Source organism: Diplotaxodon limnothrissa, linkage group LG8 (assembly GCF_057381915.1).
Source record: "Diplotaxodon limnothrissa isolate DT_005_m linkage group LG8, D_limnothrissa_male_GT1.1, whole genome shotgun sequence".
Classification (NCBI taxonomy): Eukaryota; Metazoa; Chordata; class Actinopteri; order Cichliformes; family Cichlidae; genus Diplotaxodon; species Diplotaxodon limnothrissa.
In genome coordinates, this window is record NC_140603.1 from 26025835 (window position 1) to 26041114 (window position 15280).

General features: G+C 39.5%; 2 protein-coding genes across 3 annotated transcripts in view; one reads left to right on the forward strand and one right to left on the reverse strand.

Moving 5' to 3' along the window:
* Positions 1–889: 889 nt before the first annotated feature.
* Positions 890–11391, reverse strand: slc68a1a (solute carrier family 68 member 1a). The gene is made up of 9 exons (XM_085360990.1): positions 11270–11391; positions 8627–8889; positions 7590–7669; positions 6307–6756; positions 6096–6216; positions 5615–5711; positions 3694–3865; positions 2917–3110; positions 890–1918 (listed from the first exon to the last, which is right to left on the reverse strand). The coding sequence occupies exons 2-9, from the start codon at positions 8792–8794 to the stop codon at positions 1671–1673; spliced, it is 1530 nt and encodes a 509-aa protein (XP_085217116.1). The 5' UTR covers positions 8795–8889; positions 11270–11391; the 3' UTR covers positions 890–1670.
* A 3045-nt stretch (positions 11392–14436) lies between these two features.
* The window catches only part of sema4gb (sema domain, immunoglobulin domain (Ig), transmembrane domain (TM) and short cytoplasmic domain, (semaphorin) 4Gb), a 51907-nt gene continuing 51063 nt past the window's right edge, over positions 14437–15280 (forward strand). For both annotated transcript variants that reach the window (XM_085361562.1, XM_085361563.1), the window contains exon 1: positions 14437–14505. The gene's annotated coding sequence lies outside the window, so the exon portion shown is untranslated. The remainder of the gene's footprint in view (positions 14506–15280) is intronic.

Here is a 15280-nt window from a genome sequence, read left to right on the forward strand (position 1 = left end):
AGGCGCAACACACTGTTAGGATGGGCTTTGGAACGAGAGAAGTCCTTCCTACTACTTCCGTCTTCGCACAGCTAACCGCCCCCCTCCTTTTAAGTTAAACGGTTAAAAAACAAAACAAATAGCGTAAGAAACACTTTTAGCGATCAAAATCATTTTTGTTTGATCCTCCAATGGAGACTCTGGGGTGTTTCCGGCCCTTCCTATCACAAAAATATGAATATACTTTTCTATTCTATTTCTATTTTGAACCCTAAAGAAAATCAATGTTTCAACTGCACTAATTTCAGCTTATGTCCTATGTACATTTCATTTTACGATCATAAATCCTGATTAAGCTTTGAGGTTATCTGCCTGGGTTACTGTTCGAGTATCACACAAGCACAAGAAAATCAGGGGCCCAGTACTTCAGTATTGAAAAAATCCAAGTTTGTCATGGATGGAAAGTAAGTGAATGTGCAGTAAGTGAATGGATAGATATAGATGAATAGATTTTTTTCCTGAAAGAGAAATAGCTTAGTAGATTAGTTCACCAGAATATACAAAAAATTCTCCCAAATTCAGGGCGATGTCTTCTTAACAAAGTACAACAAATGAAATCAAATGCAAAATTTTCAGTAGCTCAGAAATCAAGAAAGGCATTAAGGGATGTCTTTAAACCTGAAATACTTGACCCAGTTATCTTCAAATTAACAGCAGTGACCTTTGCCTGACAGGGCTATAAATGATTTTCATATGCAAACTTTTTGGTGTATATTTAAACTGCGAATGGTTCATCACACTGTTAAGGTTTTTATTTCAAGTTTGTTGTGTAGTAAAGAGCATAGAATAACTCCCAATTTAAAATAAAGAGTTTGATTAACTCTCAACACAGAGGTTTATTTGTGGCACTGTCTCACATTCTTTGTAATCGTCTGGAAAAAAACAATTGAAAAGAGAATTGAGTGAGTGGCTACTGGCATAATTTCCTTGTTTCAGTTTCCATCACCACAGGACTAAAAGTAAAATGTTAGAAGTACAACGGACGAACGGCAGTGTTGTGCAAATGCATCATCAATACTGACGTATTACAAAATACAGTTCTCAACATCAAAGTGGCATTCTGTGTGAAACATGTACAGCAAAATGATCAACTTGTGTTTTCATGCAGTATCAACAGCACTTTCAACACAACGTACTTACATTGGAAATTCTTCATCAACTTGTTAAGAAAAGTTAGAAATCAGAACCGGAGCTCTGTTGTAAACCTACCCTCCTTTTGCTTTTCCAAACAGGCTGACGGTGCTGACAATTTAAAGATCAGCAAAGACGTTCAGACTGCGCTCAACACCAGAATTACACGTAAAGAGGGCACCCGATCTCTTCTCCCCTTGGTCCAAAAGATTGATTGGTTTTACTGATGTTTTGGTCATCGGTTCAAATATAAATATACTTTATTATTTTAATATAAAAAGAATAAGGCAGATTTCAACATGTTCATTTCCACATGGATTAGTGAGCCCGCTGTGCATTTTCCACTGTACACAAAGCCACATGATCTGTAAGAGTTTATTCCACAGAAGGCCAAGCTGCAGAAAAAGGGCGGAGCAGCTCATCTTCTTCCAAGACATTATCAAAAAGGACTGTAAAAGCTAATGACATAAAAGTGTCCATGTGCAACTTCGCCCAACAGTTCATATGGCCTTGACATCGATAAGGTGGCCTTGCTGGGCCCCCTGCCGCAGGGCTTTGATCCCTTGCAGCTTGCGGCCATGAAGCGTGAAGCGAGACCAGGCCACCAGCTGGAGCAGGGCACAGGTGATAGGCACAAACACCAACATGTAGAAGCAGCCCAGGCGTAGAGGTGGATTCCCTGAGCTGGAGGCGACGTGAGACCCAGAAACTGAGTCCTTGACAGAATCTCTCTCAAAGATATCATAACCTGGAGACGACAAAATTAATCACATTAAATTTGACTCTTTTTTCCTGAAGCCATACTTAAATATGAAAACAGTAAGAGTTAATGAGGATCCTATTGATGAAAGAAACTAAAGTAAAACTAGTGAGGCAAAACAAAAACGTGTCACTAGGATATATTTTAAGAGCACGACTGGCATAAAGCGATGCTTGTCTAACAGGTTATATTTGGGGAAACTGGTTTGTTAGCCTTAAAAAACACATCCAAAGAGGAAGTGAGCAGAGACCATAGAAAAGTCAGTAACATCCAGCTATGATGGGTGAATTCATGCAAAGCTGGTGTCGCAATTTTCCTAACTTTGAGGCAAGTGACTGATAAGTACGTGGCTTGGCTCTGGATACACCCCCTTTGGCTTAGATCGTTTTTCCTATCAGCAGAAACAACTACACTGACTCTGTCCAGTTAAACAACCTCATCCAAGTCTTAGTAAGAAGGTAAATATACATGTTTACAATGTTTTTTTTCTTCTTAAAATTACATTAATTCTTTGTTGGCTGCCAGGTCACTTGTGCTGACCGTCCACAAATGGGCAAACAATTAATGCAAAGTTAAACAAGTCTGCAAAACAAGTGTAAAACAGATTGATTTTTTTTCCCTATCCTGTTCAGGTTCTAGAAAACTAAATAAAAAAAAATGAGATTACAAAAGAAGCCTGTTTAATCAGGTAAATGCCAAAGATTTGATGAGTGGCTTTTTTGTTTTGTTTGTCATTTGCAAGATAAACTAACCACAAAACAGCAATTTATGTCATCTGTCTAGTTCAACTTGTTGTGCAAGTCACACACATGTATTTTAACTCTAGTTGAACGCTCAAAACTTTATCAACACACATATCAACAGAGTGTGTGAGCCTGTAGTAATTTGTGTCAGCTTGGGAATCGCACATGAAAGCAGCGCCTTGGAGCAAGCTTGGAAAAACCTGTGTCCTCATGAGGTCCAAGGCTGAGAGTTTCTGTTTGTACCTGTGTAAACACAGAGCAGCCATGTGCCAATGAGTGGGGCGAATGTCTGCCCGGGTTTGGTCATCAAGGCAACCATGCCGAAGACGAGAGCAGAGGCGGCTTGCTGACGTCGGTTTACCACAAAGTCCTCATCCACCAGATCAGAAATCACCAGTTTCAGGAGTTTGCATGTCCCCTCGGTGAACACGCGGTTACTAGAAAATGGAGACGTAATGTTACAGCGTGGAAACATCAGCTGTAATACAGGTTATCATGCAAAAAGCCTTTGTTCAGAGCAGTCAGAGCATGCTAAGGTGTGTCCGAGTATGAAATACAGTAACAACTTCATCACTTTTAGCTGGAAAGTTTTAGTGAGCTTCACCCACAAGTTTAACCACTTTACCACAGCTGTGACTAAAATTATCAATGAGCTATGAAAGCACTCAAATGCTGTTGATAGCTATAAGAACAGCAAGACCACTAATAGTCTAAAAACTGCATGAAAATCAATCGCTTGTGGCATTAAAATGTTATATGTGTATATGGGACTATACAGATAACACAAATATTACAATTACAGTTAAGAGTAGACCAATTTCAGAATTGTGGCTAATTTCTAGAGACAGCATTTATAACCCCCCTCAAAAAAAGGGTCTCTGCAAATGGCATGCCCAAAGGAATTCTGGGTTTGTGTATGCAGCTTTGAAAATGATAAACCGTTAAAAACAAGCACAAAAAGAACCAGCCAAACTGCCACACATCCATGAAGCGTGTGCAGATGTGTGTGCACGGCCATACCTAGCAATGAAGACACACAGCAGATAAATGTGGTCAGCCCCTGCTAGCAGCATAGCCACACTAAGTCCCAGTTTGAGCATAAATAGCCAGCGGATAACCTGGTAAACCCCGTAACGCTGGCACAGTGTCAGGAAATACAAGTTGTTCAGGTGTGGAGCAATATAAGAGATTCCTGTGTGGAGCAGAAGCAGAGCTGCGTTAAAAATTAAAACTATAAAACAGCAGAAAAATAATTTGAGAGAAAGCGAGTGGAAAGCCAAAAAACCCCAAACAATACAAATAAGTAAAAATTTTGCAATTCATTCAAAGGTTCTGGTGCTACACATAAGTAAAAAAAAATGTGTGGTAGCTTTTATTGTCATGTCTCAGATTTGGAATCACTTGCCTGAAGAGATCAGGCTTGCAGAATTAGTAACCACCTTTGAATCACTTCTTATAGACTAGTTTCAATGTTTTTAAGGGCCTCACTAACAAAAATATATTGCTCAAAAAAAATGAAATGCAAAGTCTGTTAAATTTCTGGGACATCAGCTTGTCTAGTTAGAAGCATAAACTGCTGTGAAACAATTTCAACTGCTTGTTTGCAAATTAAATTGGCAACAGGTCCACCAAAGATATGGCTCTCCAGACCATCACTGACCCACTGCTAAACTGGTCATGCTGGTTGATGCTGCAAACAGCATAACGTTCGCCAAGCCTCTTTCATACCATCTGGCCCTCATGCCACCTTCATGGAGTCAGTTCCTGAGAGTCTGATCAGAAACATGCAAATGAGTGAAGTGAAATCACTGAAGGTCATTCTACGCTGCTCCTCATGTTCTTTCTTGATCAAAAGAGCAGATGCTGGCTTGTCTACTGGGTTGATGTCTGCCCAGTTCTCCTCATATAACAACCCTCTCCTGCTACCTCCTGTAAACTATTGTACAGTTAGTATTGTATAGTTATAATTATAGTATTGTTAGTTAGTAATTAGTACCCTTTTATCCCTTAATTTTACAAAAAATCTAGCATGTTATTTATTTTTAAATTCTAGTTTTATATATCTTGGAGATATATCTTTTATATACTTATAAATGCACCATAGGGAGGCTTGGGGTGAAACAGCATTTCGGACAATAAAGCTCTTGAATCTTGAACTTGACACAGCAAACCTGATGTGCATCTGCCATCCTAGAGGAGCCAGACTCTGTGTGCAAGCTACGTGTGCTGCAGGTACCATCACATGCTAACTGAAGTGACAAAGACACCAGGAAAAGCAAAACTGGAGAAAAATCAGTCAGCATATAAGGAAACAGCACTCCTCTGTGGCCACAAGGTGCAAAATCATTCCATTTGTGGGGTTGTTGTCTTGTTTTTGACTCTCCAGGACACATATTCTCACTTGAGTTTGAATCCAAGCAGGTGAAATAGATTCACAGTGGTTCATGCTTTCTACCTAGACAGATGAATTTCCCAGAGGTTTAACTAACTTTGCGTGACACTATGAAGATCAAGTGCTCACTTCATTCTTTTCAAATGAGTTTCTTCTTTCATATAATTGTTTAATTTTTTTTTAATAGATCAACCACTTATTTTCTGTGACTTTTATTTAGTTCTCTTTCTGCATTTGCTTTTCTGTCAAAGCAATCTGCAAACTATTTTCTTAAAGGTGCTATATAAATAAAGGTTAATTATATATTTTAATATGCCACTACTCATGGTTTAAATGTATGCATTGCAGTGTGTTTTCCAAGCATTTTTCCTCACATAACAGTGTTAAACATTAAAATAACTTCTTTATTTTAATATTCCTATTGGTAACTTCCTATTCACTAAAATTTAAGTCACTATATCAAATATACAATTTCTTATCTCTTGCTGTGCAAAGCATCCATTACAAACACTTGTGTAAATCATTTACTGCATCTCAACTGGATCTTACCAAGTAAAATTGAACCCGTAGAGGCAGAGATGTTGTCAGATAAGAGATGTTCTAAGAAAAGAGGGAAGAAGTTGCTGTTGAAGTGGCAGTGAAACACCTGCAAACAGAAGCAGAAGTGACAGATAAACTAAGATGATTATTTTATTCTAAATTAAAAGTAGTTTGTTGCTTGGACCTGTAGCAGTTTTCTTTAATTAAACACCAAGAAAACAAATGAAATGTTTTCTGATTTTAGTGCGAGCAGGAAAACCACAAATATTTAGCTAATAATATTAATTATGAAAGTTCAACAAGTGTCATTTACAAGAAGGGCTGCACTTCATGTGGAAAGACAAACACTGGAGGGCAGTCTAACTTTTATCTTGCATTGTCTATCATTAATAACAAGAACAAACTCACTAAGACTGTAAAGGTTTGTACTAAGATTGCACGTCAAAAACAAACATGGGCTCACACGGCTTTAAGACTTTTAAAGGCTGACCTGAATCAGGTTCATTGACACGAACCACATGAAGTTCCTGTGTCTGGACAGCTGCTTGAGATACTGTCCAATAGTGACAGGTTTTTCCGGGTGGTTAAGTGGAGCATGGCCAACGTTTAGTCTGTGATAACAGACACACACGAAAAGATGTGAGAAAGGAGAAAACACAGTATGAAAATTTCTCATATTATTCACACTTTTAAATTCTTACTCTTTGAGTGCTGATGCATCATCTTGTTTTGGATGGATTTCCTTTATAAAACGGCGCTGGAGCATTCGAGACACTAAGAAAAACCCCAAGACGGAAAAAGCTGCCAGAGTTACACAGAAGATACGGAAGGAGTAAAAGTCCTCTTTATCCCAGAAAGAGTAGGACAGAAAGACGGAGAAAGACCCCAGAGCGCTGAACACCGAGCAGTGAAAGTTGAGGCGTGTGCGATCGGTGGCAGATACAGCGAGGTCCGCCAATAGGGCGCTGTGGTGGAGATCCACCATAGTGAGAAAGCCATCGTAGAGACACAGGCACAGCAGGAACTGCAGGCCTGGACTGGCCCAAGCCACCCAGAAGGCCAGGAAGGACACAGCGAAGAGAGGACCATTTGTGGCGAGGGCCTTCAGACGCTTCAGCACCACCTCTGGATTTGTGATCTGAGAGCCGGCTCTGGGTGGAAAAACGAAACACATAACAAATCTTTAGACGCGTTTTGTGATAATTAACCAACTTCCCTGGTACAGACAGACAGGTTATTGCAGACAGCCCCGTATATCATGATGTCAAGCAGCGGAGAGATTCTTAAAATAAAAAAGGGAAAAAGTGCGTATCTCTGGCATAAAAAACGTGTAGTTGTATTAAATGTAACAAACTTCAACAGAATGATGTGACCAGCTTTATAACATCACTGCCTTAGAACAACACAGAGAAGGTTTGCTTAGTGATATAACAATGTAAACACAGAAAGCAGACAAATGTTTGACAAAGTGCTCTGATGGCGTCAAACACTTGGGTGTGTATGAGTGTCTAAGAGATACTTGGCTAGTATGGGTGAGAAATGAGAAGCGATCAGAGTCCGAATGAAGATTATATCTGGAATTTTAAGATCATTCTACAAAGATGACTTTATGTTGTTGAATCAGGAGTATCTCTCCAAGTTCGAGGCAAGTAGATGAACTGTGCTGACACATAACAAGAACTATGAGGTGTCTCTTCAGAGAAAAAAAACTTCTCTTTTTCGAAAGAAGATGTGCAACCGACAAAAATATCCCAGAAAGAACTAAATTCTATTGCACAACATTAGTGTCTCTTCCAAATGACTCCAACTACGTAAATGACCTTTTTCTTTTGAATATCTATTGTGTGTGGTCACGTCAACATTTCTAAAGCCTGTGCAAACAGTTAACTTGTTTTTCTGCAGTCTTTTGCACATTCATAAACAACTATTTACAACTGTGTTTGTTCCACAAAAAGTAGAAGAAAGTAAAGATGCAGATACTCACTGAGGAGAGCTGAGAAAGGCGCGGTCACTCAGCCAGCCGAAGAGAGGGTCATTCAGACTGTTCCAGATAAGGAAGACAGTCTTTGGAGCAGCAGAAAAATAATGTTAAATAAAAATCAGTGGATGATGGTGCATACAGGATTACCATTAATCTTAAATTGGTTCCAATATAGAATCTGTTCTTCTGTGTAGTTTCAACCTTATTGTTTTGCCATAATGTATTTTGTTTCATTTAATTTAACTATTTGCTTTTATTTATGCTTTTGTCTTGTTGGTTTTATTCGGTGTTACAGCAGCACAAGACAATGTGTTGTGTCCAATGACAGTAAAAAAAGACAGATGTAGCCACCATGATGTCATCCATTGGTTTGTGGAGTCCTGTTATGAAACCTGAAGCTTTTCACTATCTAAGAGGTGGATCTGGCTGTGATACTGCTGGATGTTCACTGGTTAACGACTTTTCAATCACATGTTGTTAGCCAAGTCCTCAACTTACTCTGGATAATCCTCTTTTCTGACAACAAAAATGGCCAAAACATACAATTTTGGATTTAATTTTGTATTCAGTCTGACCTGAAATGAGTGACTGAGCCCATAAACTCATCATGAAAGTGTTTATAGAGTTACGGGGCAATGGTGCTTTTCCCATAAACTTCTATAGGACTGAAAGTTATTTTGCAACCACAGGTTATCACCCCTGGTAGCATTAATAATAAATACAGGTTTAAGGCCATGTTGTTTTCCCTTTTAGACCCAGAAGCTGCTATCAGTAAAAGAAAGATCCATTTTTCACTGTCCAATTTTAGTCTCATGAAGAGCTGACAGACTTTACGATAAATAAGTTATATTTCATAATGAAGATTTCTGTTTTTCTGGTACAAAAAAAGGTAATTAAATAACAAAAGCAAAACGATGAGCACACTCTCAGCGACACTGGACTGGTAAATTAGAGTTGGATTTCTAATCTGAATTAAACATCCAAATTTAAATCACGTGTTTAATCTCAGAATCACAGTTTCAGGCATTCTTTAGACTCACCTCTCCCACCCAGAAGGAGATTTTATCGATCTTGTAGATGGAGACAAACATCTCCACGTAGTAGAGCAGGAACACATTGTGCAGGATGGATGTAAACAGAGCCAAAGAGCCATAGAGCAGCGCAGTAGAGAGGACACCTTGCCAGCAACCCCAGACCCTTGTGCCCATTCTTCTTTCTCAGTCTCTCTGCTCCGTCTTTCTTTTGTGCCGAACAGCAGTCATTTCACAGCCTGGCCGCCCCAGGGTTACCACCTCATCATAACCTGCAAAAAATAAAACAAACAAACCACACAGCACAAGTAAATGCATTTAGATTTGATAAAAACATACAACAGATAAACTGTATTAGCTCATAACGTCACATTTATGAGCATTACCAGAAATTGCACTGCACCTTTTTAACAGTTAAATCCCAGCTGAGCACACCAAAATAATATTAACATTCCCGTCAGTCTCCCCACAGAGTCTGAGCAGACCAGAAAAAAGTGCTGTTTTCAAAGCAATGGTGCACTAGGTACTCATTAAAGTTAGTTAGGTTGTGGTACACTGTTCCTTTCCTCTGTGAGCACACGCCCAGCCGACTGAGAGTAATACTACTTCTCCCAGCCAAATATGACCACTCCTTTGAAAACTCCATCTCACTTACCTCATAAAAAGCTGACCAAAAGAACAAAGTAAACATTTCAGGATGAGTATTTTCACTGCTGTGTTGCCCTTGGGTGTCATATTCAAAACTGAAGTGTTGCACTGTTTATGCTATTATAATTACAAAAAACTTTCAGAAAAAAAGAAAAATTAGCTTGAAAAGGAAGCATAATGAGCTTCTTTCATCAATGCAGATATATATAGACCTTAATACAGACTTTGCATGTACATGCAAATTTACTGTAGGTCTTGGGAAATGTTCTTTTTGGCCACCTTGCGGGTATCAGTGCATCCAAATCGCTGTATACAATCTTCATACAGTCACACCCATATTTCTCTATAAATTAACATGAGGTATAGAGGAAAACTCAGTGGTGTTTTTCTAAGAAAGAAGCCTGTACAGTTCAAATAGACCGTATGTTGAAGGTTCATGGACAGAGTGAAAGGGGAGAGCCTTCTTACACCAATATGTAAGAAGGATGCCACAGGTAGGGACAGGAGCAAAACGTGTGAAATGCTGTGGAGGTTATGTCTTGGGGATGAATTTCAGCTTGAGGTTTTGGAGATCTTGTTAAAATTAAAGGATTTATGCACACAGGAAAGTACATATATTGATCTACCGTGCAATATCATCTGGAATGCAATTTTTTGACAACAGCTTCATTTTTCCAAATTACAATGATCCTAAGTACACTACCAGTGTAGTAAAAACATACCTGGATAAAAAAGAAAACAATGGGACACCATCAGTCACGGACTGGGATCAACATTTCCCATTGTTATGGAAATATATGAAGAAATGAGGGACTGCTACAGCACTGCAGTTTAAAGATGCGCTAAAATATTCTAAGACAGCCTCCTTTATTTGTTCATAAAAACGCACACCTTGTGAATGAGGTCCAGAGTTTCCATGTTACACCCCCTTGTGAATTACTGTCTCCTTTGTTGGCTGTTCTATTCTCATGTCCCGAGTGCATTCTCATAAGCAGCACCCCAGGGAAAAGAATTTGCTTAAAAATACCAGTAAGCACCTCTCACTTCATGCCTGACTGCCACAAGCTCAAACTTGCACTGATTACATCCTGTCACGTCTTCAGTGGGGGAGAAAAAAGTAATAGTTAAAAAAACCCAAAAACAAGGCGATATGATATTTTCCATCAGTGTACTGTCTAGGTACAACCAAGATAAGTGGGGCAACCTCAGTGGAGTGTAACAAAGAGCTCCCTATCAGATCCAAGCAGGTAAAAGCGGGATATCTTTCAGCTGGCTGTGCCATATCACATCTTTAACACTTGTGCATCTTACCAAAACAAAAGTGGTGTACTTTGCAGCAGATGATAGTGCCTGACAACATCTACAAATATCCCATTCATGTCCTCTCAGGCACGGCATATTTACCAACTGTTTTCTCCCCACCTGCAGGGGAGCCCACCTGTTGTGTTTACAGGACATCACAGATGTTTTTTTACCTCACCTCACACTGCAGACAATCATTATAAACAGACTTTACAACGGTGTTATAATGGTTAGGTCAAACTGCACACAATATCTTCCTCATGTGACAAACACGTATTCAAACAGTTTTATAGCCTCCCGAGCTAGTAAAGAAACTACAAAATGAAGAGGAAATAAGCCTGACACTGACTAGTAGTGACTAAACTTCTTCTGCTAAATATACGACAGACACAGAAAAGGCGGCGTTGCTGCTCTAAAAAAGACATTTAACTTACTATCAGTAGCTTATTAGCTCATTCACAAGCTCGGCTCTCGATTGAACTCGCTCATATTACAAGTAGTAACGCACATGTGTAGCAGCTGATCGATTAAGAGCAATACTGGAATAAGCTCTTATCTGGGCGTTAAACGTCCAGCTAATCGATAGCGCTAGCATTAGCTAGCTGGTTAATAATAACCTTATCGTGCTGCCAAGCAGGAAATTAACATATTAAGAACTGGCTTCAAGTGTATTCACGACAGAGTACCGACCGGGTTACGTACCGTTAAAAAATGTGTTAACCGAAGAGAATAAAGCGTGTTTGGCTTCGTGGGAAATTAACGTGTTGGCGCAGCAGCTGTGTCTCAGTCCCAGACAGAGAGCACGTCATGACAACAGTCCGTACTCACACCGGTGACGACTGCGCCGGGTTTGTGAAAGGGTTTCCCAGCACTGGAGGCACACTGATAAGAGCTGCAGCGCCACCCAGCGGCACAACGACCAGATGCACTTCTGAAACATGTTCAGGGACATGGAGCAAGCATTGAAGCCAACTTTGGATTCCAGTATAACTTGCAACGAGTTACATAAACCTGGCCCAAAAGCAGTTGTTTTGATGGCAGCTGTTTTGATGGCATGATTTTTTTAAAATGTAGTATTTATACATATCATACATCAATACACGGGCACAGAATAGAATAGAAGTAATTACAAAAAATATATATAATTTCACAGAAACCTTTAAAGTATCTGATATTAAATTGGAAATGAAGCAGTCAAAGCTTCTTCACTTAAAAAACAAACAAACACATTATTGTTATTATTATGTTTAAATAAGGATTACATCTTAAATGTCCAGCACACCTGTTGTTGTCGCCTTCCTATCTGTCTGTTTCCCTCAGAGAGATCCTCCTTTCCCTCCTTTCAGTGCCACTTGCCAGCAGGCCTACCACTTCTACAGTATGTGTTGCACGTAGATTTCAGATTGCTCAGGAAAAATATGCTTTGTGATTCATCACCCCTCATGGGTGAGGGGGTTGAAACATGACATAGGAACAGACCAACCGACAGACATGACTGACTGGGGGAAAACACAAGGGGAAGAAAGCGAAGCCAGAAGTGAACAAGGGGCCAAGGTAACTTAAGAGGAGAACAAAAGGACTAGACAGGGGACAGAAGGAGACAAACAACAAGCACACATGAGACGGAGACACCAGGGAACACAGAAGAGAACAAATCAGGGAAGATGAGACAAAGGGGAATACAAACAGGCACAGAAGCAAAGAAGGACAAAAGATTACCAAAATGAAACAGGAAATCATCGATACTGAGACAAGGACATGGACAAACATGGGTATCAGGGACCAGGCAACCAAGAACATACAGGCACAGGTATAACCTTCACAAAATGGGTTTTATTATGCCCCCCAAAAGGCAAAATTATTACAAAAATTCTAAATGACAGAAACAAACTATTTTAAGAAGTAAGTGGGCCCATAAAAGAGGCCAACTAAAGCAAAATTCTACTAAAAACACTTAACAAAACACCATAACTCAGCAAACTGACCTCCCCAAATGAGAGACTACTCCTGTTATATATTAAGTGAATGAACCATGGTATACATCAAAGGTGGAAACCACAGAGACAATAGCTAAACATAATACAAGAAGAAAGCCCATTCCCCCCCTTGTGTGGTCACAACAGCTGGTGAAATCTATTTTATTGACCTCTGCATTTAAACCAGCTCCACCCTTAGCCTTCTCCTTTACTCAAACCAGGAAGGACTGGAGCAGCAGCCAGGTAACTCAAAAAGAAGAGAAAATAATTAATACAACATATAGTACAATAACAAACAATACAAAACAGATTCTATGCTATTCCTTGCACTATGGCCTGCTGCTGTCATGTATTACAAACTACCCAGTTTAAACCTTTCAGTTAATTTATGGACACTGAAGCTTTACAGTACAATGCAAAAAGAAAGGTAAACAAAAATATTACCTGAGTATTTCAGTTGTGTGTTGGCATGCAGCCATCACAATGAGGATGACACTGAATGAACCTGGGAGACACAAGAATAAACCCTTAAGACTAAGGAAAGGTAGGGGATGCTATAAGGAACTAATAACCACTTCTAAAAGCAAATTCCCAAAAGACACCAATGCTCACCATGATATTTGTATGTTCTTCCTGTGTCTGTTAGGGGTTTTTTCTTTGGTACTATGGCTTCCTCCCACAGTCCAAATACATTGTTGGGGTTATAATTGGTGATTGTAAACTGACAGTGGGTGTGAATGGTTGTCTGTGTGTTAGCCTTCCACAGACTGGCAACCTGTCCAGGCTGGACGCTGACTCTCACCCTGACAGCTGGGATAGGCTCCAGCCTCTCCATTTGGATACTTGGATCATCAGATTCAACCACTGTGCACCATATAAAATCAATAAAAAATATAATTTTATCTCCAAACTGGGTAGCAGGCGTTTGGAATTACACAGCAAGTATGTCAAGTATCATGTCAATGATAATGTTAAACACTGTGGTTGGATAACAGGATCACTGCATTTTTGCTGTAGACCACTTTATTCTTTAATAGAGTAGATGCAGTCATTTATAAAGATTGCAAGTGAAGCTCCAGGGTTCCTGGCTGCTTCAGTCTGCATACAGAACATCCGTGGTGTATGAGACACGCTGTATAAAGTGCTTTGAGTACTCATGCAGAGTAGAAAAGAACTAAATAAGAAGCAGTCCAGTAATCAAATCACATATCTATTGAAATGCAATGTTGCCTGGTTATCTTAGATTTGATGAACCAGCTATAGTTATCCCGTCTAACCTAAACAAGGTAAAGAAATACTGTACCAAAGCCCAAAGTTTTGTCGTTCTAGCTTTTGTCCAGCAGGAGTCGCTCACACATCACATGGGCTCCACTCGACTTTACATTTACAGCCTGCGTGGGGTGTCACACTGGAAGGCTTACTAATGTTTGGAAACATTTCCAGGAGAATTTACGAAACAGTTAAGTAATATTCTTAAAGAAAATTAAAATCAATCACACTTCTATGTGGAACTGACACATTTCCATTCTTCTATTGAGAAAGAACATTATTATACGTTTGTTTTAAATAGAAACGCCAAACACTGAGCTTAAACCCTTCGTTTTCAAGAATCCAAAAAGGCGAATCTATTGAGTAAAAATCACAAAAAAGCGTACACCTGCTTATTATCTGGATATGGGTGAAAAAACATCCTTCCTAAACAATTTCTTTACTCTTAAAATAAAATTAATAGAAACTCAAACAAAACAACAAAAAGAACATGTGAGGTGGTGAAATTGTGGAAAGCCTGTGATCTCAGTGTGTGTGTGTGTGTGTTTGTGTGTCGGGGGGTGGAGGGAGAGTCGGTTGTGTTTGAGCATTGGGTAACTGCAGCAGCAGCAGCAGCAGCAGAGAAGCTCTGTGTTTCACCGCGGAGAGGTCGGTTCAAAGGATTTAGGAGCAGAGCTACAGGAAAACAAGCAGGTGAGTCCTCACTGCTGTTATGTTTCATTCCGGACTGCTTCTCCGTGTTTCTTCCACTTTTCCTTGCTCTCTATTTGCTGATGTAAAGAGGCTGCTCAGGTGAAGGTGACCAAACCGCGTGCGGTGCTGTTTTCGGCTCTCAGTGCTGCAGTCCAGGTCGGACAGGTGCACATGGGTAGACGTCCTCACGTTCATTGACTGTTTACATTAACACTCATTAAGTTATTACAGCCACATTTGTGGACGTTAACTATGGCATAAATGCATATTAGGTGCGTTTTAGTGTCACCACTGCTTCTGAGGACATTGAGGACAGTCACTTATTGTTTCAAGTTGAAATTAGAACATCTGCTGTGATTTAATATCTTGTAAAGCCTCGTTGCGGTGTTTTACTGTTGGAGGAAGCATCAATTTAAATGGGTAGACATAAAGCTGAGCAGTGGTTTCTAAAGCACATTAAACTTGAGAGATTCATTGAATACATTCCTTAAATAAGCTTTTTGGCACTTGTCGCCGAGTCTCGCTGTAAAAGCTGTAACTAGTGGCTTTTATTAATGATTACTTTGTAATCTTTGTCATTTATTCATGCTTTATAGATACGTTATTAAGTCATAAAAATTTTCACAGATGGCAGGTTGCTTTGGCGTAAGAAGCAGCCAGATTTCTTGAGTGATTAAAAATACTCAATATCTAAAATACTCCATATTCTATTACAAATTGAAATCCTACATACGTGGGTAAAAGTACACGCTCTAAATATTAGTAGCCAAATCTG